This window comes from Salvelinus fontinalis, chromosome 24 (assembly GCF_029448725.1).
Source record: "Salvelinus fontinalis isolate EN_2023a chromosome 24, ASM2944872v1, whole genome shotgun sequence".
Taxonomy (NCBI): domain Eukaryota; kingdom Metazoa; phylum Chordata; class Actinopteri; order Salmoniformes; family Salmonidae; genus Salvelinus; species Salvelinus fontinalis.
The window spans coordinates 13744151-13768277 of NC_074688.1; the positions used below are offsets into that span (position 1 = coordinate 13744151).

The 24127-nt window shown below is 45.3% G+C and overlaps 5 protein-coding genes across 7 annotated transcripts; 2 read left to right on the plus strand and 3 right to left on the minus strand.

Moving 5' to 3' along the window:
• The first annotated feature begins 21 nt into the window (after positions 1 to 21).
• On the plus strand, positions 22 to 11820 carry inpp5ka (inositol polyphosphate-5-phosphatase Ka). 3 transcript variants are annotated; one of them, XM_055879772.1, is made up of 14 exons: positions 22 to 174; positions 455 to 600; positions 2932 to 3036; positions 3239 to 3347; positions 3650 to 3766; positions 3918 to 4093; positions 4276 to 4387; positions 4693 to 4802; positions 4953 to 4979; positions 7780 to 8017; positions 8351 to 8488; positions 8585 to 8668; positions 8748 to 8852; positions 9033 to 11820. In XM_055879772.1, exons 2-14 carry the CDS (start codon positions 506 to 508, stop codon positions 9111 to 9113), a joined length of 1497 nt encoding a protein of 498 aa, XP_055735747.1. In that variant the 5' UTR covers positions 22 to 174; positions 455 to 505; the 3' UTR covers positions 9114 to 11820. The 3 variants fall into 3 exon arrangements, with proteins under 3 accessions (XP_055735747.1, XP_055735746.1, XP_055735748.1); XM_055879771.1 differs by having other exon boundaries at positions 495 to 600; XM_055879773.1 differs by lacking the exon at positions 4953 to 4979 and having other exon boundaries at positions 495 to 600.
• Positions 11821 to 12609: 789 nt separating this feature from the next.
• LOC129821980 (centrosomal protein of 55 kDa-like) lies at positions 12610 to 13992 on the minus strand. The gene has a single exon (XM_055879774.1). The coding sequence runs from the start codon at positions 13990 to 13992 to the stop codon at positions 12610 to 12612; it is 1383 nt and encodes a 460-aa protein (XP_055735749.1).
• A 161-nt stretch (positions 13993 to 14153) lies between these two features.
• tekt1 (tektin 1) lies at positions 14154 to 18997 on the plus strand. The gene is made up of 8 exons (XM_055879775.1): positions 14154 to 14242; positions 14546 to 14758; positions 14936 to 15101; positions 15970 to 16098; positions 16303 to 16449; positions 16943 to 17168; positions 18024 to 18220; positions 18606 to 18997. Exons 2-8 carry the CDS (start codon positions 14569 to 14571, stop codon positions 18763 to 18765), a joined length of 1215 nt encoding a protein of 404 aa, XP_055735750.1. The 5' UTR covers positions 14154 to 14242; positions 14546 to 14568; the 3' UTR covers positions 18766 to 18997.
• Positions 18998 to 19140: 143 nt separating this feature from the next.
• On the minus strand, positions 19141 to 21086 carry LOC129822637 (F-box only protein 39-like). The gene is made up of 3 exons (XM_055881000.1): positions 19926 to 21086; positions 19632 to 19808; positions 19141 to 19288 (listed from the first exon to the last, which is right to left on the minus strand). The coding sequence occupies exons 1-3, from the start codon at positions 21084 to 21086 to the stop codon at positions 19160 to 19162; spliced, it is 1467 nt and encodes a 488-aa protein (XP_055736975.1). The 3' UTR covers positions 19141 to 19159.
• A 215-nt stretch (positions 21087 to 21301) lies between these two features.
• xaf1 (XIAP associated factor 1) lies at positions 21302 to 23885 on the minus strand. The gene is made up of 7 exons (XM_055881001.1): positions 23722 to 23885; positions 23259 to 23394; positions 23086 to 23142; positions 22652 to 22865; positions 22419 to 22489; positions 22044 to 22235; positions 21302 to 21885 (listed from the first exon to the last, which is right to left on the minus strand). Exons 1-7 carry the CDS (start codon positions 23763 to 23765, stop codon positions 21853 to 21855), a joined length of 747 nt encoding a protein of 248 aa, XP_055736976.1. The 5' UTR covers positions 23766 to 23885; the 3' UTR covers positions 21302 to 21852.
• Positions 23886 to 24127: the final 242 nt, after the last annotated feature.

Sequence of the window (24127 nt, forward strand, 5' to 3'; positions counted from 1 at the left end):
CCATAATACCGTAGAAGAAGAAGCGCGGTCACTTGGCGATCTTCTTTGAGGAAGCGCATGTGCAAAACGTAAACAAAGTGTTTTGGGTAATCTCACACCCAATTGTCATTTTTCGTGGAGAATTTCTGTAATCCGAAATAGAGTAGGCTACAACAAAACAACAGGCATTGGCAGGTAGTAAGAACATTGTACATTTATTATGTGTACTATATTGTACTATTTAGTTTTATCTGTACTATATTTTAATCTGTGGTAATCATTAACACAAATCAAATAGCTAGCTAACGTTAGCTAGCTAATTTAAAGGAACGAAGCTAATTGCTAACTAACTACTGGCATAGCTAACTACTCATCTAATGTGTAAAAACATTCCTAACATTCCTGTCTTGACATTCAATACTTAGAAAAAAAATTCAAACAACATATTGCTGTGTGTTCATATCATGCGTTTAAGTTAGTGTTTGTACCGTTATCATGATTCCATGATTTTGCAGCTGGTGAGATCATGGAGAATGATGATGGTACCAAAGAAGACACCCAGTCACAAGTCAAGAACTCAGTCAGCATGGAGAAGAACTGCTGCAACGAGGACACTTTCAGGTTTGAATATCTCCTTGTGGTCATAGGAGCTCTAGCTAACAACTGTTATTAGAGAAGATGTTTTGTGCATAAGGAGACACTGCACATTTAATTTGTTTACGGTCAATGGACACTACCCACCCAGTATCCTTTTCAGCAATGCAGTGGTGGTGGTGCAGGCTGCATAGCATTTGAACTGACAAAGATCTGCACATGGTTGGATTGTTGGTTACATCATATCTATGCAGGCTATTCAAAAATGTAATTGGAATGCATGCACACAGGCATACTATTTCCTTAATAGGTCTGTATTCCCCCAGACAGAACGCAGTGCAACCTCACGTTGTCTACTAGTGCCAGCACCCAATGCAAATCTGAGAGCATAATATTGGAGTATTATTCTGATTAGGTTTCCCAATGCATTGCATTCCCACACATATTAGAGAAATAATCCATGCCACTCTTTCCAAATCGAAGGAAAGTTCAGTTAAGCAGATGATTGGGCCCAAGGTCTACTACCACCACTGGCACTTTGTGTTTCTCTTCTAAGCCTTGCTAGAAGTTTCCTCATTGTGAACTGGTGTTGAGCAAATGATTACAGACTAAGTTGCATTTTCTAGCATTAAGGGGTCGTTTTCACATAGTGGGTCTCACGTGGCCCCTGCTTGATCCTGCTTAACCCATAATCCTTCTCAGTCTACTTCAGACACTCCACAAATATTCTCAGGTCCCTCATTCACTTCCAGAGGCTGGATTTTATGAAAGGCATCATTGCTGCTCCAAAAGTATACATTAGTCGTCAAATATATCTTAACGGGTCTATCCTACTTTTCTTCCAACCGTTATACTGTAGCCATTTATGTGCTTTTGCGACATCAGGACTTCTCTATGGTCTTTCATATCGAATTCAGACTCACACTCTGGATGTCAAGGGAAAGTGCAATGATGAGGGTCTCCCATTGATGGATCTTGTAACAAGAAAGAATTGCCAAGGACATAAACCTGCAGTTGGACCACTATAGAAGACGCTGCCTATGATCTCTACAAATATTCAAGTATCCAAATCTCCATTAAAGGAAAAACTATTGATCTCCACTGAAACGTTCCCCTTGTGAACAAGGAAGAACCACCTGCCTTTCTGAACTCATCATCGCATCAGTGACCTCCTCCATATTTTCCTCCTCTCTTCCCGACACTGAGATTCCTTCCAGAAGCTCACCCACAATGGATGAGATCCGCCGGGTGTTCGGTTCGCCCATAGGGCGCGTCCGCTCGGACAGCATAGCCAGCTCTGCCACCCAGTCCTCGGGCAGCCGCTTGCTGCTGCGCCAGCGCCTCGCCCAGCTCATGACCTGCGTGGATGACCTGGACCCCTCGTCCCAGCTCCAAGACCAGGTGGTACGCAGCTTGGACAACGCCTTCCTCGTCTGTGGTAAAAGGGCCAACCGGACCAAGAAAGACAACTTCAGGTGGACATTTATAGGCTTTGCCAAGTTCCTCTTTTCTGACTCTTTGGCCTTATTTCGACTTGACTTCCTCTTTCTCTGTTTGTTTAACATCAGAGTTGTTTTAAATCAAAATGCATTGCACATGGTTCTTCATTGCTAGGGTTTAGTTGATGAATACAAAGTACTGTAAGACTGGATACTAATGATTCTTCTTGACTAAAATGCCCAGCAATGACTTCTCCATTTTATTCCAATGTTGTCTGTCTTTATCTGAATACAGAGGGTCTAAGTTGATAGAGAAGTTAGACACATTTTTCATGTCTTTATTTTAGGCCTTGGACCTTTGGTTGATCACCCTCTTGAGCTCAGAGCAGGCAGTGTGTGCTGTCTCTTCCGTTCTGGATCGTAATCTCTGGCATGCTTATCTTTTGATTTGATAACCCAAAATGTCCTTTTGTTAACAGAACTGAAAGGCTAATGATGTTAGGACCATAGAGATCGTAAGTCAATGTTCTGTTTAGTTCTGTGCTTAGGACATGAAAATTGATGGGCTTAGTTCTTTGTTGAGAAGTGTTCTTCTTTCAGTTTTTGAATTGATGTAGACTATGCTTAGAGAGATGTGAATAGGCTTTATCAATCACCACTCTATATTCAAGACTGGCTAAACATTATGTTGTTGTGTAACTAAATAAGCTTCTGAAAGTTGCAGTCCAATTTGTCAGGCTTTTGCGCTAATGAGTTTGGGAGAACTGCTGTGCAAGTGAATCATGATCTGCTGTTCTCTCTTTCTCCCGCTCGCTCTCTCTCTCCTCTCTTTCTCACTCCCTCTTTCTCTACCTCTCTCTTGCTTTCCATTGCCCCCTCTACTCTCTCACTCCCTCTTTCTCGCTCTCGCTCCCTCCAGGCTTCACATGGTCACGTGGAATGTCGCTACAGCTGATCCTCCAGATGACATCAGCTCCTTGCTTCACCTGAACTCCCCAAAGACCCCAGACCTCTATGTGATTGGGTGGGTTGCGGAGCTACGGCATGCTGATTGGACATTGATTGAGACAGACAGTACACTGGCATGACAGGAATATCTGTTTTTTCCTGTGTAAAGTCTACAAAGTTTATTCAGAGTGGCAAGGAGAAAATGCTTCAGTAGGTTTATTTGTATGATACTAATGTTACTGGCAACAATAGTTATAAACTGTGTGTGTCTTTTGTAGTCTCCAGGAGGTGTACGCTGCTCCTCACAAGTTCATCATAGACATGGCCGTTGAGGACTCCTGGAGCCATCTCTTCATGTCCAGCCTGGCACCACGAGGCTACCTGAAGGTACAACAGTAGGACAATATGGCTTCATAACACTAACAATACCACTCCAGCACCATAGACCGGTTTGAACTAGTTTTATGCCACCAGCCTTAGTCTGAAGTAACAGGCAAATGTGCTCTCAACATAATTTGTCCTCAGTTTATTTTCTTTGTCTTTCAAAGCGATATAATTTGCATCTTATGTGTCTCTCCACTTCCACCCTTTTGAGTCTGCCATTTGTCTTTTTCCCGGTTACATAAAGACCCTGAAAACTTGCCCAGGTTTAGATGATACAGTCTTAGGATGTCTTGTTGTGTTTGCAGGTGTCCTCCATCCGCATGCAGGGCCTCCTGCTGCTGATCTTCTCCAAATTGGCCCACGTTCCATTCATTAGAGACATCCAGGATACCTACACGCGCACAGGCATCTTCGGCTACTGGGTAAGATCAGGCTCAGTGGATGTTATTACTTATTATGGCACCTTATAGCAAGTGTTACAATGCACTGTAAGTGTATTACAAGGCATTATGTGTGTGAGCCTCGCAGAAAAAGGGTGTTAATCGTACGTTTGATTGACCTTGCGCCCAACAGGGGAATAAAGGTGGGGTGTCCATCCGCCTGTCTTTCTACGGCCACATGCTCTGCTTCCTCAACTGTCACCTGGCAGCACACATGCAGTACGCCTCGCAGCGCGTCGACGAGTTCGAGTACATCCTGGACACACAGACCTTCGGCCCCAAAAAGACCCCACACATCCTCGACCACAAGTCGGTATACATTAAACGCACGCTGTCAATTAAGTGGGCATTTTTCTGTATTCAGCTGCCTCAGTGTTTATTAATGGAGGAGCTTGGCATCTGCTTGTGATATGATTTTAAGTACTACTGTGCTCTCTCTGTGTTGAATGTTCACAGTGGCCTCTCTCTCTCTCTCTCTCTCTCTCTCTCAGGCTGGTCTTTTGGTTTGGGGATTTGAACTTCCGCATCCAAGATCACGGCATGCATTTTTTGCGCAACTGCATCACCAGCCACAAGTTCAACTTGCTGTGGAGCAAAGACCAGGTCAGACTCATGAGGGATGCATTTGTTTTGCTCTGTCTTGGAGAGTACTATACCTAGATTTGACTGGAGTGGAAAACGGGACAGTGGCTTTTCATTGAACACGTGCACGTGTCTTTGTTTTCATGCATGTAAGACATAGGGTGTGTCCCAGGCGGCAACCTGTTTGTTCACTTTATAAGTGCACTACTTTTGACCGGGCTCTGATCCGAATGAAGTGCACTCTTATGGGAATGGGATGCTGCCGTCGTATCTCCTGAGGATGTGAAAGGTAATGCTTGTCTTTCCATTCCGTGTGGTTGTATCAGCTGACCATGATGAAGAAGAAGGAGGCTTTCCTGCAGGAATTTGACGAGGGACCTCTGGACTTTCAACCGACGTACAAATTCGACAGGTTCTCTGACCGCTATGACAGCAGGTAACTCTTTGCCTCCATAAAGCATTCACCGTCGTTTTCTTTCAGATTTCCCTCTTTTGCGTCGTCTTTTCTGCCTGCTCTTACTGAGCCGACTCCCCGCAGCACACTACTATTCAAATGCACCCCCTCTGCTCTCTTTTGACTTCACAGGTCCTACCGGACATGGCTTGGTTTTCAGTAAGCTGCTCAAAACACCCGTCTCTTAATGCCCCCCCCTAGTCCACCTTAAGCACTATTCTGCTCCTGCACAATAAGCCCACTAGAACGGTTGTAAGACGGTGACGGATAGATTTATGCTATGGAAAGTCTAAATGCCTCTCTCTCCCACAAAACAAATAGTGCTTTTCTGCTGATGTGAATGCTATGTTGTCTGCAGCTAACACCGTTTCCGCTAACAGTACCTGCTGTACATCAAAGTCGCTTTTATCTACATATGAAGCCGTTTGAAAATGCCATTGAAACGTATCAGCGCCACGGCTGCCATGCTCAGTGGACACAGTATTCTGGATTTGTTAAGGCTAATTAATTTAACCCCCACAATACCATCTCTCTCATACAGAGAGAGAGAGGAGCTTTGCTAGCCGACTGTACCATTGCCTCTGTGTGGGCGTAACAGCTGTCAGGTTCTAACAAGCATGGTTACTAGCCATATACAGCACAACCTCCTTTCCTGCTGCTTGGATTGTTCACTATGGACTTCTAATGAATCGCTATATACAGTGTGTTCGGGAAGTATTCACTTTCCACATTACGTTACAGCCTTACTCTATAATTGATGACACCCCCCCCCCCCCCCCCCCCAATCTACAGACAATACCGCATAATGACGGAGCAAAAACAGGTTTTTAGAATTTGTTGCAGATGTATAAAAAAAAAATGTAATAACGGAAATATAACATTTTACATAAGTATTCAGACACTTTACTCAGTACTTTGTTGAAGCACCTTTGGCAGCGATTACAGCATCGGGTCTTCTTGGGTATGACGCTACAAGCTCGGCACACCTGTATTTGGGGAGTTTCTCCCAGTCTTCTCTGCAGATTCTCTCAAGCTCTGTCAGGTTGGATGGGGAGCGTCGCTGCACAGCTATTTCCAGGTCTCTCCAGAGATGTTTCAATCGGGTTCAAGTCCGGGCTCTGGCTGGGCCACTCAAGGACCTTCAGAGACTTGTCTCAAAGCCACTCATGCGTTGTCTTGGCTGTGTGCTTAGGGTCATTGTCCTGTTGGAAGGTGAACCTTCGCTGCAGTCTGAGGTCCTGAGTGCTTTGGAGCAGGTTTTCATCAAGGATCTCTCTGTACTTTGTTCCGTTCATCTTTCCTTCGATCCTGACTAGTCTCCCAGTCCCTGCAGCTGAAAAACATCCCCACAGCATGATGCTGCTGCCGCCACCATGCTTCACTGTAGGGATGGTATTGTCCAGGTGATGAGCGGTGTCTGGTTTCCTCCAGACGTGACGCTTGGCATTCAGGCCAGAGAATCTTGTTTCTCATGGTCTGAGAGTCCTTAGGTGACTTTTGGAAAACTCCAAGCAGGCTGTCATGTGGCTTTTACTGAGGAGTGGCTTCTGTCTGGCCACTCTACCATAAAGGCCTGATTGGTGCAATGCTGCAGAGATGGGTTTCCTTCTGGAAGGTTCTCCCATCTCCACAGAGGAACTCTGTCAGAGTCACCATCGGGTTCTTGGTCACCTCCCTGACCAAGGCCCCTTTCCCCCGATTGCTCAGTTTGGCCAGGCGGCCAGCTCCAGGTAGAGTCTTGGTGGTTCCAAACTTCTTCCATTTAAGAATGATGGAGGCCACTGTGTTCTTGGGGACTTTCAATGCATCAGACATTTTTTGCTACCCTTCCACAGAACTGTGCCTTGACACAATCCTGTCTCTGAGCTCTACGGGAAATTCCTTCGACCTTGTAGCTTGGTTTTTGCTCTGACATGCACTGTCTACTGTGGGACCTTATGTAGACAGGTGTGTGCCTTTTAAATCATGTCCAATCAATTGAATTTACCACAGGTAATCAAGTTGTAGAAACATCTCAAGGATGATCAATGGAAACAAAATGCACCTGAGCTCAATTTGGAGTGTCATAGCAAATTAAAATTATTTAATCCGATTTAGAATAAGGCTGTAACGTAAGAAAATGTGTGAAAAGTGATAAGTGTCTGAATACTTTCTGAATGCACCGTATGTATTCATGTGTGCGCATGTGTTTGTGTGGGGGGTGGGTGCGTACGCGGGTGTTTGTGTGTGTCAGCGTCATGACATAGGGTCTCAACCACTGTGCACTAATCCGTACAACTGAGAGGGCACTCACTGCATGAGTCACCCAGTGAGACGGTGTGGCAAACCAATACAGTTGTGAGAGACGACTAATGAGGGATGTGAAAGGAAACCAAGCACTGTGGAATCTGATCCATCATGTCGAGCAGACGGAAGTAACACTGAGATGGATAAAACGCTACAGAAATCCAGCTAGCTTATGAGATTACTTGTCATACTCTCTCCATCTCGAACACGCTCTCTCATGTCATTCTCTCATACACAGGCTTTGTTCAGATGTCCACACTAGCATACTAGGTGGTCCCGTGTGGCTCAGTTGGTAGAGCATGGCGCTTGCAACGCCAGGGTTGTGGGTTCAATTCCCACGGGGGGACCAGGGTTCAATTCCCACGGGGGGACCAGGATGAATATGTATGAACTTTCCAATTTGTAAGTCGCTCTGGATAAGAGCGTCTGCTAAATGACTTAAATGTAAATGTAATACTACTAGAATGAATACATGTATTGAGCATGCATTCTAAGTGATCTACTGATTTACTTTCTGTTTCTCTACATCTGCCTCCTTGATCGTCTCTCACTAAATCTCGTCGCTTGTCCGTTTGCCTGTTTCTCTCCCATTCTGACAATCTTTCTCTCTTTCCAATTCTCTCACTTAAATCCCTGTCTCTTCTCTCGTCCGCCCGTCTGTCTGTCTGCCCAGTGGTAAGATGCGTAAGCCGGCCTGGACAGACCGGATCCTGTGGAGGGTGAAGCCTAAAGAGCCACCCCCAGAGGAGGAGAAGGACGAGGACAGGGACTCTGGTCTGGATGAGAAAAACACCAAGCAGCAGGAGGAGGAGGAAGAGTTCCCTCTGAAACTCAGGCAGGATTCGTACACCAGCAACATGGAGTACGGCGTCAGCGACCACAAGCCCGTCATCGGCATCTTTACCTTGGAGGTGGCTGAGACAGCGGCATTTCCAATTCCCGCATCTGAGACCGTATGAACAGTCTTAAGAGTAGCAGTGCTGATCTAAAACCAGTTCCTTCCTGTCCATATAATGTTATTCATTATGATCTAAGAGGCAACACTTACTGACCCAAGATCAGCACTCTTACTCTGAGGCTCTTTTTGAATACAGGCTCTGGACTGCTTTTCCAATGTGACTCTTGATTGTGAAACCGTGTGATGCAAATATACTGCTTTATACTCCTTCACCCTCTAGCCAATCCTGACTACCTCTTCCATCGGTTTGTTCTGCCGTTCCCTCCTGTCTATCCCCACACTGTAGTTGAGGAAGATGTACGAGACGCCGTTGGTGCGCGTGTGTGCCGAGGGTGAATGGAGCGCCGACTTTGACGCCATGGTGATCTACAGCCCCCTCCAGCCCTTCCCTTCTAGCGCCTGGGACTGGATAGGCCTCTACAAGGTCAGAGTTTACTTAACCCTCTGATGTTCTTTTCAATCATAGTCGTACTGTATCATCGGCGTGCACTTTTTACAAATGTGTATTTGTTTGTTACAGGTGGGGTTCCGGAGTGTTTCGGACTACATTACCTACACCTGGGTGAAGGATGACGAGGTCTCGTTTAATGACGAGCTCACCCAGGTAATATGACTACGCGCGCGCGTGTCTTTTGTGTTTTATGACACGGTGATGCTCGACTATGTTTCTATTTTACACCCAGGTCTATGTGAGCAAGGATGAGATTCCGGTGCTGGGAGGGGAGTGTGTGCTCTGTTACTACTGCAGTACGCTCCAATGCATTGTGGGTATTAGCTCACCCTTTAAGGTAAGTGCCGGTTTACTGTAAGCCACCAAGGACAGTCCAGACATGGAGAATATACATACATGCTCTTATACATTCACATACATTTTGGGACAGGATACAGGTTCAGCCATGTCCTGGACTAAAAAGATTGGAGATTCTCCATTGAAGTTTGGATTTATAAATGTCTCCGTCTGGTTTTAGGTACAAGAGTCCAAAGTGGCCGTTGAGGAAGGTCTAGCACTGGAGAACATCAACGGCCTTGACAAGGCCACAGCCAGTTAGGACCTGTGAGTGGACCAGACATGCCCTCGAACACTGTCTGTCCATCTATGCTGTTACACATCTGCCCTTTTGATCTTTGGTTGCCTGTCTGTAAGCTGCGGTGCTGCTGGAATCATGGAATGTTACTTAAAAATGATAGGCCAGTGCACTTTGAATTGAATTAATCGTACTGTTTAGCTTTCTTGTTCGCCACTGCCAGTTGTGGTGGCAACAGTAACCTGTGTGTTTATTTCTGTTTGTTCAGAGGTTTATCCCGCTTTTAAAATCAGTCGCAGAGAGATATTGGCAGTATCGCTTTAAGAAAGGTTCAGTGTTAGTTTTGTTCAGTGTATTTTTTTGTTTTTGGTGTTTGTCTCTTTGGATTCATACATAACACATTGGACATTGTCAGATGTTCCAGGTAGCTTGTACAAAAGTTGAACATTGACATCAAAGTCGTGGCTGTTTCACTTGAACATTTGACCAATCATCTAATGATATCATTAATGCATGATTATCTCATAATTATTTTAAAAATAATGCTTCATATATTTTTATTTTCCCCTTGCAAACTTAGTCATCTGTTAACAAAACCCTTTGTGCTATGCTATTCCATTTCAATGCAATTTCTAATAGAGGATATGTTTGAGAAATACAGTGAGCGCCATAATTCATTGGACAATGACCATTCTTTTTGTTATTTTGGTTCTGTACTATAGCACTTTGAGTTTGAAAGGATACAATGACAATCAGGGTGAAGTGCAGACTGTCAGCTTTAATTTGAGGGTATTTTCATACCTATCGGATGAACCGTTTAGAAATGACAGCACCTTTTGTACATGGTCCCCCCATTTTAAGGTACTTACAAGTATTTGTTGAATTGGCTTCACAGATGTGTGTTAGGCAGGTGTATTCATTTGTGTCGTTAGTGAATGCAAGAGAGCTGTTGATGAAGAGTATTGATTCTAGACTTTGCTATTGCCTTTGGAGGTTGTTGTTGGGGTGTGACAACATGAGGAAGACAGCCGTGTCGATGCAAATGAAGTTGGCCGTCATAAGGCTCAGAAATTAAAATCAATCAATCAGGAACATTGCAAAAACCCTGGGCATGCCCAAGTCAACAGTTTGGTTTATCAATAACAAGAAAAAAACAACCGGTGAACTCAATTATGTCAAAAGACCCGGTAGACTGAGGAAGACCACTGTAGTGGAAGACCGGAGAATACTCTCTATGGTGAAGAAAACTCCCCTGACAACAGCCCAACAGATCAAAAACACTCTCCGGGATGCAGGTGTTGATGTGTCAGTCTACCATACGTAGAAGACTATACCAGCAGGACTCCAGAGGGTACACTACAAGATGCAAACCACTGATGAGACTAAGATTATGTACCAGAGTGATGGAAAGTGTGGAAAAAAAAGACATGCCCATGATCCAAAGTATACCACCTCATCTGTGAAACATGGTGGTGGGGGTGTTATGGCTTGGGCCTGTATGGCTGCCAGTGGAACAGGCTCACTTGTCTTCATCGATGATGTGACTGCAGACAGAAGTAGAACAATGAATTCGGAAGTCTACAGAAATATTTTATCTGCTCAGATAAAACCAAATGCCTCCAAACTCATTGGACGGCACTTCATCATGCAACAAGACAATGACCCTAAACGTACTGCTAGAGCAACGAAGGGGTTTTTGAGGGCCAAAAAGTGGAAAATCCTTGACTGGATGAGTCAATCACCGGATCTGAATCCAATTGAACATGCATTTTACATGCTGAAGAGGAGACTGAAGGCAATAAGTTCCCGAAACAAGCAGGAACTGAAGATGGCTGCAGTACAGGCCTGGCAGAGCATCACCAGGGAAGATACCCAGCCTCTGGTGATGTCGATGCATCGCAAAGGATATGCGACCAAATATTAACAATGATTGCTTTATTCTACATTATGTCCAATGTCCAATGTTTTTTGAAAAGGGGGGGGGGCCGACTATGTATTAAAGCTTCTATAATTTCTTAACGGTTCATCCAATATGTATGAAAATACCCTCAAATGAAAGCTGACGGTCTGCACTTCAGCCTCGTTGTCATGGTATCCTTTCAAACTGAAAGTGCTAGAGTACAGAACCAAAAAGTACACTGTCCAATGATTTATGGTGTTCACTGTATATTGCACAATTTGATCTTGTTCATATTCATGACCATGCCCTTTTTATAGAGGTGAGTAAATGTTACTGGTTTATGTATATTATTAAAGTCAGTTTGGTTCTAGTAAGTGTGATTGGGGATGAAAGGTTATTTAAGAGAAAGTGGAATCAACAAGTGCCTCAATGTTAACAACCTGTAGAAAACTGTTCAACAGATACTTTGGTACAACATTGTCATTCCTATTTGATTATTTATTGCTACATTTGAAAATTATGAATAATTAGTGTTCTTCTTCTTAAAACATATGCAGGTCTTGTCTCGCTTGTACTGTACGCATCAACATCTCATCTGTAGAACGTCTTGTACTTTTCTGCGACCAATTTCAGCATAAGCGAGACCTGTTCAAATGTCTTTATTAATGTCTTTAAACGCCTGTACATTGACTTGTAAAGATTACTCAAGCCACTTCATTCAGTATTTACAGTATATTGAAAATTAGGAGTGCTCTATTTTCTCTGTAACAAGTGGTAAATGAATGAATGCAAATGTTATACTGTAGGCTTAAATACGGTAAAAAATCTAAATGATGATGCCTGTCATTTATCACTAGTCTGGAATAGAAATCATTTGAAGAGAAGTCATTTCTAGACCTTTGATACAATGTAGCCTACTCTTTTTATTCTATTGTAATACGATTTTGCTTAATTTACAAACTATCATCTTAGTTGGAAACAAGAACTATACATTTATAGAACAAGAAAACTTTATTTTAATTGACGGGTATTTAGAAGATTTATGAAAGGATAATAATAATGGACATTAGGAACAACAATTCCCAACTGTCTCTGAACATCAAACGATCTAAAGTATTTTAAACCAGGCAACTGATTTACATTTTAGTCAAAGAGAGAAAAACATGTCCAAAAATTCAAAGGTTGAGTTTGTAAAAAAGTTAAACAGTTATAAAGGGCTTTATAAAATACATTAATTGATTGATCAACTCATTGGCTTGAAGCAACGTTCCCTACAGTATACAGTAAGCGCTATTTCCAGTTTGATCTCCGATCCAGTAGAGATCCAGGACCAAGGTACATACAGTAGACATAGAGGAAACACATTTGACGCTTCTAAACACACAGACGCAGTGCACCAAGTAACCATGGCATTGCAGCTGGCGTTTGCACCAGCTATAACATTTTGAAAAGGGAAGTTTAGTGCATTTTAGAATGGTAAAATGTCACCTCTAGCCTATTCCAGACTTGTCCTTATTGGGGTGGGTACTCCCAGCCATAAAAATAGGACTAGATTCTAAATCGATTGGATAGATCTAGGCATACTTCTATGCTTCCAGCCCTGTACAGCCCAGACAGTGTTTACAGACAGTGCTCGAGGTGGGCCAGCAGCTCTCGGTGGTGGCTGGTGGGGTACTGGGCTCGGCAGCTGGGGCACTCTAAGAAGCTCTCGTCTAGCATCTTGGGGACCTGAGAGTGGGAGGTGATGCTCTCTTTGGATGGCTTCAGGGGTGCTGGGGGTCTGCAGTGAGCGCTGGCCTCGTACAGGCGGGACAACTCCCTCTGCCCCTTCTCTGACTCGAGTTTGGCGACGTGGTCCTTTGCCTTGCGTAACTCCTTTAACACCTTGTGGAGCTGTTGTTGTAAATACTGACAGTCTCGCTTCTCATCCTCCAGGTCTTTGGCAGACACCTGGATCTGCTGTTCCAGAATTGTGACGCGTTTCTGCTCCTCGTGCAGGCTTAGTAGGGATTTCTGCAGTAGATTCACCTGTACCAGGAGCTCAGCAGACCTGGTCTCCTTTTCCTCTAGTCTAACCTGGAGCTCTTCCATGTCACCCCACAGATGGCCCTCTCTGTCCCCAGAGCGACGCTTCTCCTTCTGGACACTCTGCCGGATACTCAGCCTCTCCGCCTGGAACTGCTGCCTCACCTCTCCCACCTCTCTCTGCTTCTCGTCATACCTACACTGCAGCTCAGACAGTTGTCTCTGGGCTGTATTGACCTGCTCTCTCTGAGTTTCCAGCTCCCTCTTGCTCTTCAGTAACAATTTCTCATAGTGCTTCTGTATCTGCACTGACCTCTCCTCTGAATGGGTGTCTTTATGCTGCTGTGCGAGGGCCTGCTTGGCCTGGTTCAGCTGCTGTTCCAGCCCAAACACCCGGGCCAACACCACCTTCACGTACGCCTCTCTCTGCTGGTCGTAGGCCAACCACTGCTGGTTCTTTTCCAGGGCATCTCTGAGGTGTTCGTGGCTCTTCGCAGTACTGGTGGTGAGTACCTGTCCATCAGCGCCAGGTCTACTATCCAGCTCCTGGCACTTAGCAGACACGGACACCAGCTTGTTCTTAACGTACTCTGTCTCGGCTTGGAGTGACTGGAAGAGTTTTTTTCTCTGGTCGGCCTCCCTGACATAGTGGTCTATCTGGGCCTGTAGACCGGCCGCTGTCTCACCCCCTGCCGCATGGGCCTGCTGCCAAAGAGAGCAGATTTCCTGGTCTCTGGCCAGCAGCTGCTGAGCGTTCTTCTCCCGTAGAGTCTCCAGTGACAGGATTTTCTTTAATAAAAGCTTGTTATTTCCAGAATCTGATCGTTCTCCTTTCTGAGGACACAGCTCATCCAATGACTTCCTGAGATATGCGTTCTCCTTTCTGAGTTTACTGATCTCCATATCATTTTTAGAGCAACACAGCCTTCCACCTATCTTGTCGACGAAGTTGTCCTTGTTTTTGTTGCTGGATGACATCGTTGCTAAGATAGCTAACCGTAGCTAGCAAATTGCCTCACACAGATGTTGTTGTTAGAATCCAAATCTGATCCCTCCGCTGTCCTTTAAAATTTCCCGCGGTTGATAGCTCCGCCCAGATTAAGATGTCTTGCGTTGATCTAGCAACCGTTTGTTTACAACCTGTACTTCAGTTCATTCATTGCAGACAAGACGGGCAACATTGTTGCAACTTTTAACACGAACCAGTGTTTCACACCGCACAGTAAAGGTATAGTAAGAAGAGAGATTTAGCTCACTACTTATATTTTACTGACATCTTGCATGCCATGTTTGTTAGCTAGTTTGCTCAAGTTTATGACAACTAGCTAGCTAGCTAGCTTGCTAACATTACTGTAGCTAGTCCCCCCCAAAAAATGTCCATCCTAGTTAGCTACTGTAGCTAATTGCTATTTAGTTGGTACTTTGCTAGGCTATTTACTAGTTTTGGTAAAACTAATCTGACTTATTGTGTGACATTTGTGATGTTATTTCTTTATTGAAAGGAAAGTTTATTGTTTTTTCCCGCTTCCAGACTGAAATAATTGCAGTGGAGAAATGTCTAGGTTGATGGACCCTCCGCCCAAGTTCCTGCCACCAGAATGGAGGCTTGCAAACCAAATACATTATGGGAATGCGGAGGCTGAGCGTTCACGCTCTGAGCGACTCACCGCAGAGAGTAAGAGGCTGATAGAGGAGAGTGGCATGGCAGCCAAACGCATGCAACGGGATGCCAACAAGAGACTGGGTAAGATGAATTAGAAGAGATGATAACAGAATCTGTTTCTGTCAAAGTAGTAGTTGATCCATCACTGCAAAAACGAATGGTTTGTCTGTTCCACTTTGTAACGACACACACATTACATGACAACCTCTGATAATACCCAACCACACACCATTCTTACCATCCTATCTCTGTGTTCAGATCAGAGAATCCATGACATCAAGTTCTGGAGGACAGAGCTGGACCAGAAATTGGAGGAGATTGTCCAGGAGATTGAGGTGCTGATATCCTTTAAAAGCCGCGTGGAGAGAGCCTTGGAGAGCTGTGCCGAGCCCCTCAGAGTCGCCCTGCAGTGCCTGACTGAACGGTGAGGCGTAAACTCCCAATCAATCAGTTGGAAAATGCAGTGATACACAATTAGGTGGGAAGGAGTCACCAGACTAAGACCAACAGATAAGAAGGAGATCCTTCAGTAGTAGTGCAACCTAGTATCAGAGCATTTCGTATTATGCTGTATGTAAATTCTAGGGATTCCATTTAGTATGATATGTTAAGTTTCATATGGTATGTATTAATTTGTGGAGGTGCATCACCCATTTTGTTTGATATGTTACGAATTACAATTCATATTATATGTTACCAATTTGTAAAATGTACAATATGTTATGAATTTGCAAAACGTGTTACACATTTTTTAAATGTATGATATGTTACAAATTCTGGCTAGGTGGCTAACTTTAGGTTTAGGGTTGGGGTTAAGTTTAGGAGATAGGTTATGGTTAGGGAAAGGGTTAGCTAACATGCTAAGTAGTTGCAAAGTAGCTAACAAGTTGTAAGTAGTTGAAAAGTTGATTATTAGTGAAAATGCTAAAGTTATCCATGATGAGATTTGAATTCACAAACTTTTGGTAGCTTGGTGGGTAGGAGTGTTGGGACAGTAACCGAAAGGTTGCTGGATCAAATCCCCGAGCTGATAAGGTAGAAACCTGTCTTTCTGCCCCTGAGCAAGGCAGTTAACCCACTGTTCCCCAGGCGCCTATGACACGGATGTTGATTAAGGCAGTCCCCCGCACCTCTCTAATTCAGAGGGGTTGGGTTATATGTGGAAGACACATTTCAGTTCAATGCATTCAGTTGTACAACTGACTAGGTATCCCCCTTTCCCTAGACGTTTGCGTTATACCCTACTTTTGATTTTTGCCTTAAGTAACCATCTGTCTCCATGTGTGTTTCAGGCAGAGGCGTGTTTCCATTGACCTGGTACATGATGACGTGGAGCGGGAACTGATGAAGGAGAGGGAGGTGATCGAGGGAGTGGCACCACTGCTGAACCGCACCCTGGAGCAGACCATTGAACAGATCAGGTGGGTGAGGGGAGGAAGTGGTTCGTCACACACACACACACACACACACACACACACACACACACACACACACACACACACACACACACACACACACACACACACACACACACACACACACACACACACACACACACACACACACACAAACACACACACACGATCAAGTCTCATTATCTCATTATTTTTCTGTTCTGGCTCCAGACTGAACCGCTCTGCAAAGTACTACCTAGAGAAGGACCTACGGGACAAGTTCCAAGCAGAGCAGATTGATGGTTTCTGCTCCATCCTCACAAGCGCCTCCCCGAATATTGACAACGTGACTAGTCAGACATCACTCGCAGTACCAGGGTAAAACGATGACGCTTTGTGTTTGTGCAATGTGGGGCAGTAGGAAATACAATGAAACAAAAGATCATCCCTTCTCTTCACCAGGAATGCAGTCTCACCTGCAGCAAAAGTTCTAATTCTACAGATAGAAATAGAAGGCCTGTCACAGTTCTTTGTAATGGACAGTTGGGGCATTCTGCATACAGTAGGTACATTAGAAGCATTATTCCCTTCAGCCAGCAGAGGTCAGTGTAATACCTCCTATAACCACCCTACTTATCTAAACCTTTTCTACTGGTTTTTAACTTTTATTTAACTTTTATTTAACTAGGCAAGTCAGTTAAGAACAAATTCTTATTTATAATGACGGCCTACCCTAACGACGCTGGGCCAATTGTGCGCCACTCTATGGGACTCCCAATCACGGCCGGTTGAGGTGCAGCCTGGTTAACCTGCCGTCCTTTCATGACACGCTGAACAAAAAACATACAACATTTAATCCCTCCAATCCTAGTGCCACTGTGACACCAGAGGAGTGGGAGACCTTCTCCAACATCAACATCCTCAAAGCAGAGCGTGAGAAGAACAACTCCCTGTCTCTGAGAGCTCTGGTGGACAACCTCCTGGAGCAGACAGCTGCTGACATGCGCAGGCAGCACAACGCTACGGGCACTGCCCTCCGGCTGCAGGTCCAGGAGACCAAGACAGCCAAAGGACAACTAGAGGACCACTTGGTAAAGGTAAGCAGAAATGTGAAAAAGCGTACTTTGTATGCTTAACCTAAGCCATTCCCCACCTATGATTAGTTACTGAAGCAATTCCCCCACATTTTAAATTACAGTCATTTAGCAGACGGTCTTATCCTGAACGACGTACAGGCGCAATTAGGGTTACACGTCTTCCTCAAGGGCACGTCGGCAGATTCTGTCACCTAGTCAGCTCAAGGATTTACTGGCCAAACGTTCTTAACCACTCAGTTACATGTCACCCTGGGATTAGTTACTGGAATGATTCCCCCTATGATTAGTTACTGGAATGATTCCCCCTATGATTAGTTACTGGAATGATTCCCCCTATGATTAGTTACTGGAATGATTCCCCCTATGATTAGTTACTGGAGTGATTCCCCCTATGATTAGTTGCTGGAATGATTCCCCCTATGATTAGTTACTGGAATGATTCCCCCTATGATTAGTTACTGGAATGATTCCCCCTATGATTAGTTACTGGAATGATTCCCCCTATGATTAGTTACTGGAATGATTCCCCCTATGATTAGTTACTGGAATGATTCCCCCTATGATTAGTTACTGGAATGATTCCCCCTATGATTAGTTACTGGAATGATTCCCCCTATGATTAGTTACTGGAATGATTCCCCCTATGATTAGTTACTGGAATGATTCCCCCTATGATTAGTTACTGGAATGATTCCCCCTATGATTAGTTACTGGAATGATTCCCCCTATGATTAGTTACTGGAATGATTCCCCCTATGATTAGTTACTGGAATGATTCCCCCTATGATTAGTTGCTGGAATGATTCCCCCTATGATTAGTTACTGGAATGATTCCCCTCCTTTCCCCCTTAAAAGGTTCTGTCAGAGGTGGCCAGCCAGGAGTGCAACCTGGAGGCCCTGCGGGTGGCCATCGAAGACAAAGCAGGTCCCCTGAAGGTGGCCCAGACGCGGCTGTCCGCCCGCAGCCAGAGACCCAGCATCGAGCTCTGCCATGACCCGGCCCAGGTCCGCCTGCTCTCCGAGGTCCAGGAGCTCACTGCACACATCAAGAGGTGACGATGCACTCCACTTTCCTGTCTACTGTACCTAACTCTTCCTACTTATCTCTTCTAACCTATCTAGGATCTCTGGCCACTATTTTCACTTCAACTACAAGTCAAGCTATTTTGTAGTACTTTACAGTCATGTTTTAGCTCTGTATGAAGTATAAGATTAGTTATCCTGACACAACCCAGTGATCAGTGATTCCCTATACTCATGGTTTTGTTATACAAACAGGATATCACAGCTTTCATTTCAAGTCTTTTTGTTTAGTAGATACAGCTACAGTATCTCTAGTTAAGAGACTTTTCCGAATGTATTATGTGAATGACATATTGAATGTTTCGCCTATTTGCCATGAGTTGTAGTAGTCTCCCATTGTCCTGTGTCAACCAGACTGCGAGAGGCCCAGGCCCAGTCGGAGATGGAGCTGCTGGCCCTGACCCGCTCCCAGCTGATCCTGGAAGAGGAGATCCAGGTCAAGTCCCACTCCCTCTACATCGACGAGGTCATCTGCACCCAGCTCCGCCAGCCCATCTCCATCCACAGCTTCTGAATACCACTCCCACCATGACAAGCCTGGTCCCTGATCTGTTTGTGCTGTCTTGCATCAACAGATCTGGGACAAGCCTAGACCATGGGGTTCTTTAGCTTATGCTGACGTACCCAGGCTAGCATTTTACATTTTACTGATAAATAAAATATGAGGTATACATTGTGATGGAAAGTTGGAGTGCTTGTATTGTTTGCAGCAATTTTAATACAATATTTGGGTTTGAAGAAAAGCAGGATCAGAGTTGTGGAGCGCGTGTTTATTTACAGCGATGGCGGTGTGTGTGACCCATCATGATTGTATATCAAATTGTAGTTCCTTCCTCCTCTTCCTTTAACTGGTGCTAATATAACAAAAAATGCTGTCTTTATGGGCCCACGTGTCTGTCAGGCAGGAGTCAGAGCATGGGGTAGGAGATGGCAAAGTAGTGGAGCTCTGAGTTGATGAGTTGTCTGTAGCGAGAGTACACCTCCTCCAGCTGCTCATCCTCGTCCTGAGTTTCATATTTGTTGATGTAGATCCGCACCTGGGACACAAACACAAGCAGCTTATAAACCAGACAGTATATTGCTCACATAATACAGTAATGCATGTTGCTATAGCTAGGTACAGCACATTAAGTGTTATCAGTAGTAGAGGAAGGAAAATGGGACCTGCCCCTTTAAGTACTGACAAAGATGACTGCCCAGCTGAAGGCTGTTTCATTTATGAACCAAACAAACTTTAAAATGCCTGCAATATCCCTGTTCACTGGGCAGGAGAACACAGCAGGCTAGTGTGTGGAGCTTGTGTTAGTAAATCGCTTCAATGCCAGGACATAGATTGGTACGCAGGTCGGCCTTGGCCTAGCTCCCAGAGCTCTGGCTCACCTTGATGGTCCTTAGGATGATCTTATTTTCCAGGCGTTTCTGCAGCAGCCGGTCCAGGAAGCTGATGTCCAGGAATGCCCAGACCTTCATGTAGACCAGCTGGCTGCATAGCAGCACCACATCCAGCAGCTCCTCGTCCACAGACTCGTGGCTGTTGTTCAGGTCCAGGGTCAGTTTCTAAACCACGGAATGGGGTGGAGAGAGATTCACGACACTTCAAGATGGATTCATGTTTCTTGTTAAAGTAGGAGCGCCACTGACTTCCTATTGACGGGTAGAGAAACCAATCCTCACCTGTAAACAGCTCCTGTAGCAGGGCACTAGGTTGGTAAGGGCCGGCTTGGCACTCCAATCTTGTTCACTGAAGTAGCAACTGGTGAGACTGAGCGAGCGCAGCGGGATCTCTCTGAGCAGAATCCTCCCCAGCTTGTCTATGTCGAGGATCCGCTCCACTGTGATATGCACACGGAGGTCGGGACAACGCTGGGCCAGATGGGACCAGGCATCCCCCCAGATCACCTGGATGTGGGGCTCGTGGATATGGCATCGTATGGTGAACGTCTGCAGGGACCCTCCCCCGCCCAGGCTCCTACACGCCACGGACAGGGCCGCCAGCAGCTCATCCGACAGGCAGCTGTAGTTGAGGGTAAGAGTGCAGAGGCCCTGGAAGCGGTTCATTACCTGGGGGAAGGCGGGGCTGATGAAGACGGCCAGCGGCTGTGAGAAGAAGTCCTCCAGGTTGAGGTGGGTGATGCCGGGCCGGCGGCCCAGGTGGATGTGCTGCTGAGATGCAGCCACGGCCTCCAGCACCTCCAGGCCCTGGGGCAGGTTGAGGCGGGCCCCTCGCAGGCTCAAGTAGCCCAGGCGGGAGCTCTCGCGGCGCAGGTAGAAGGTGAGGCTGCGCACCAGCGCCTTGCGCACGCTGCGGCACCAGGCGGTGCGGTCCAGCTCCATGTGGTTGACAGTTAGGCGGCGTAGTCCACCTCTGGTTTTACGCAGCGCGGCGAGGAAGGTCCTCAGCGTCTGCTGGAAGCGCCGGGACACCAGAGAGTTGAGGGGCTGGGAGAAGCGGATCTCCAGGTCCTCCAGGTAAGCGCCGTAGGTCTTGGCGTAACACACGGCCGTCTCCAGCTCCGAGCGGCGGGTCCTGGAGATGCGGCCGGAGAAGTTGAAGGTTCGAACCCTCCAGAGAGAGGGCGAGCGCATGACGTGGTGCCAGTGGAGACACACCAGGGCCGCCTTGACACGGTCGCGGTCACGCAGCCACCAGAATACCTGCCGCAGACACACGTCCGGGAGGTTAGCCCAGCCCAGTTTATGCTCCTTATCTTCCTCCGCCTCACCTTCTTCCTCCTCCTCCTCATCCATTATCTCTATTCCTTCATCCTCCCCCTCCTCTTCTTCTTCGTTTTCATCCTCCGAGAGCTGTTCCTCTGGATCCTCGGGGTAATTCATTTACAAGGAAGAAGTTTTGCCAAACCATTAACGTCTCTCAGTATTCATCCACCAAATGTAAAGAAATAGTTCTCCCGGTAGTCTGAAATGTATTCTATGTGACTCTGGGGTTAACTTGGACTACAGAGAAGCAGAGGACACATTGACACGTCTGTTGGGTGGCCATCAATGTGTCCCAGTTATCACCTGGAAATGACTAGACACCAAAACTGAAGCTCTGGAACAGTCACAGTTTTTATTGTTGTCACCATGAAACCAAAGAGACACCTTGTGACATCACAATAGGAGAAGATAAAACTGGACGGCTCACAGTATTTGGATCCATTATTAACAAAAATATAATATACCTTAAGTGTGCGTACAGCAAAACGTTTTATTGTAAATCAGTTATGTACATTAGTAAACAAATATTAAAATGTAAAACCTTTGATGAGTTCAATGATGGAGAAAACATTCCCATTTTCAGAACATACTGTATTTCAGTTGTAAACAATGTATTATACAACAATCATAACATAGGACTCTTGTCCTCTTGTAGAGAAGAATCCTGACTAATATAATAAGTCCTAATCTCTTACTATTACCCAAACCGTCCAATCACCAGAAATAACTCAACTGCCTCTGAAATACAGATTTTCGGCAAAAAATAACTTGCGAGTTGCTCAAATAAATCCCGACTAACCTTGTTCATTGTGTTATTAATAATTTGTCAACCACTACGCCAATTCACCATGGAGTATTCCTTCAGAAGTTCTGAGCACGTTGCTCATTTCAAGTTGACATGGATTTGACATTTAGCCTGAAAGAACAAAACATCCAGTTAGTTTGTCTCTTTTTCATCACTCCAAATTATTAAAAAGGGGACCAGGGTTTGGGTCAATTCCAGGGTTGGAGACAGAATTGAAATGGAATTGACCCTACCCAGAAGGCTACTGTGTTTTTGGGACAGCGCTGTACCTCATGCCATCGTAGTGTGACTACGGGGAGAGCCAGGTGACAGTGGGGACAGGTGCTGATCTGGTCAACATCCCCCTCTCTCCCCTCTTGCCTCCTGCCTTGGGCTGAGAACGATGCAGACTTCATAGAATTGGTCAAACGAGGACTGGGCTGCTCCTGTTCAGCCTCCTCTGATGTGTGGTCACACTCCAGCTAGCAGTTGGGGAAGAGATTTGAACAAGTCATTTAAACACAAAGCTCTTTCCATGGAGAATCTGCATTGAGAATACTTGTTTGTCCAGAAGTAGGCTTAATATAGGTACCGGAAGTGGGCAAAACAAGGAGGAATGATCTGATGATGATGACTTGGGTTCATGCTGTTGAATAAGAACATACCTGATGTTCCGCCATCTCCTCCAATGGGAAAGACCTCCTACAGCTCCTGCAAACCACTGCTGTTCGCCTGCCTGCATACAGAAAACACCACATTAGTTTGAATATAACATAACATTGAACACCATTATATCAAACTCATCTGACTGGATAGTGATTATGATTTCCATTTTCCAATGTGTTGAATATTACATATGGCATATCAACTTAAACTGAAGTGTGGGGGTTAGCCTCACTGTTGGAGGATGGCGGGGAGGGGTTATCGGGAACATAGAGGTCAGGGCAGATCTGGGCATGCTCCGGCTGGTCCCTCAGAGTGACGTAGCGTCCGCAGTCGGAGCAGCGCTCGGTGCGACTGCCACACGCCACGCTGTGCTCCGCCAAGGCCGACAGCGGCAGCTCCAGCTGGCAGAACTCACAGCAGTGCAGCCTTTCCTTACACTCGTCCGACTGAAAGAGGGGGGAGGGGGTGATTCATTCTGTATAACAATCGTTATTATACACCTGTATCAACTACAGTTTGATTATGACGATCATGCAGAGGAACTCATTCCAATCCATTCACTGAAACGGCATCGTCATGGTGTGTGTGTGTGTGTGTGTGTGTGTGTGTGTGTGTGTGTGTGTGTGTGTGTGTGTGGCAATGCGGGTGACCGTTGAGCAGTCTCACCTCATGGTCCAGTAGCTGGCAACGCTCCACCTTTTTGTTGCACTTGGTGCATTTCACCTGTGGGAGTGACGAAACGACAATATATCGGAAATAAACAATTGGGCCCTTTATCTATCAACATCTACTCAAGTATTTGGAAGTGATCCTGGTTTCATTACAGCAGAGTGGTTTACCTGGGTGTGCTGTTCCTGATGATGCTGCTCCAATAGCTCTCTGGGAACCGGCTCATCACAGTCTGGACACAGGCATAGGAACCGCTGGCAGTGGGACTCGTGCAAGGCAAAGTTGGACACAGCCACCTCCTTGTGACTGACAGTTGAACACGAGCACAGGAGAAGTGTTAGACGCACGACAAGACCACTGACCTGAGTGGGCAGTGGTTTAAAGTATATAAGTAAAAATAATTGAAAGTAGTACTTAAGTCGTTTTTTGGGGTATCTGTACTTTACTTGATTATTTATATTTTCGACAACTTGCACTTTCCCTTTCAAAGATTCTAGACTAGGATTCCATAAGGATTCCATAAAATAAGTAGACGATGCATATATTCTACCAATTCATGCTGAAGAATATCCACTGTTACTTTGATGCTTTCTTTTGAACGTTTTAAATATTAAAATGTTTTAATGATCTCACCACTGGTCACAGACACGGGTTGTGTCCTCTTCCTTGTCTGCCATCGCGGAAAAGCTGTCAATTCTGATCCCAAAACCAGTAGCTACGCCCGACCAAGCGTATAAAACCAATTGTTTTACGCCCAACTGGTGCGTCCCGTCTCAGGAGACGTAGGAAATAGCATTGTGAACCTAGCGACATTGAGGTCATGTGATCATTCGGCTAATTTTCTAAATAAAAGTCAACCTGAAGAAATGTTACTTGGCTGTTACATTACGTTTTTCAGATTTAAAATCACACAGCAAATATTGTTTAAAGTTACGTAAATATACATTTATTGAAAATAGATTTTTTTCAGTATATATACTGAACAAAAATATAAACGTAACATGTTAAGTGTTGGTCCCATCTTTCATGAACTGAAATA

Coding starts and splice junctions, on each gene's coding strand:
- inpp5ka (XM_055879772.1), top strand. CDS start 506: ATGGAGAATGATGATGGTACCAAAGAAGACACCCAGTCACAAGTCAAG. Junction 601..2,931: donor TGCAACGAGGACACTTTCAG/GTTTGAATATCT, acceptor CGCTCCCTCCAG/GCTTCACATGGTCACGTGGA. Junction 8,853..9,032: donor GTATTAGCTCACCCTTTAAG/GTAAGTGCCGGT, acceptor GTCTGGTTTTAG/GTACAAGAGTCCAAAGTGGC.
- LOC129821980 (XM_055879774.1), bottom strand. CDS start 13,992: ATGTCATCCAGCAACAAAAACAAGGACAACTTCGTCGACAAGATAGGT.
- tekt1 (XM_055879775.1), top strand. CDS start 14,569: ATGTCTAGGTTGATGGACCCTCCGCCCAAGTTCCTGCCACCAGAATGG. Junction 14,759..14,935: donor GGATGCCAACAAGAGACTGG/GTAAGATGAATT, acceptor CTCTGTGTTCAG/ATCAGAGAATCCATGACATC. Junction 16,450..16,942: donor ACATCACTCGCAGTACCAGG/GTAAAACGATGA, acceptor CTCCAATCCTAG/TGCCACTGTGACACCAGAGG.
- LOC129822637 (XM_055881000.1), bottom strand. CDS start 21,086: ATGAATTACCCCGAGGATCCAGAGGAACAGCTCTCGGAGGATGAAAAC. Junction 19,809..19,925: donor GCTACAGGAGCTGTTTACAG/GTGAGGATTGGT, acceptor TCCGTGGTTTAG/AAACTGACCCTGGACCTGAA. Junction 19,289..19,631: donor TCATCCTAAGGACCATCAAG/GTGAGCCAGAGC, acceptor TTTGTGTCCCAG/GTGCGGATCTACATCAACAA.
- xaf1 (XM_055881001.1), bottom strand. CDS start 23,765: ATGGCAGACAAGGAAGAGGACACAACCCGTGTCTGTGACCAGTG. Junction 22,236..22,418: donor AGGAGATGGCGGAACATCAG/GTATGTTCTTAT, acceptor CCCAACTGCTAG/CTGGAGTGTGACCACACATC. Junction 21,886..22,043: donor TCACACTACGATGGCATGAG/GTACAGCGCTGT, acceptor TTGTTCTTTCAG/GCTAAATGTCAAATCCATGT.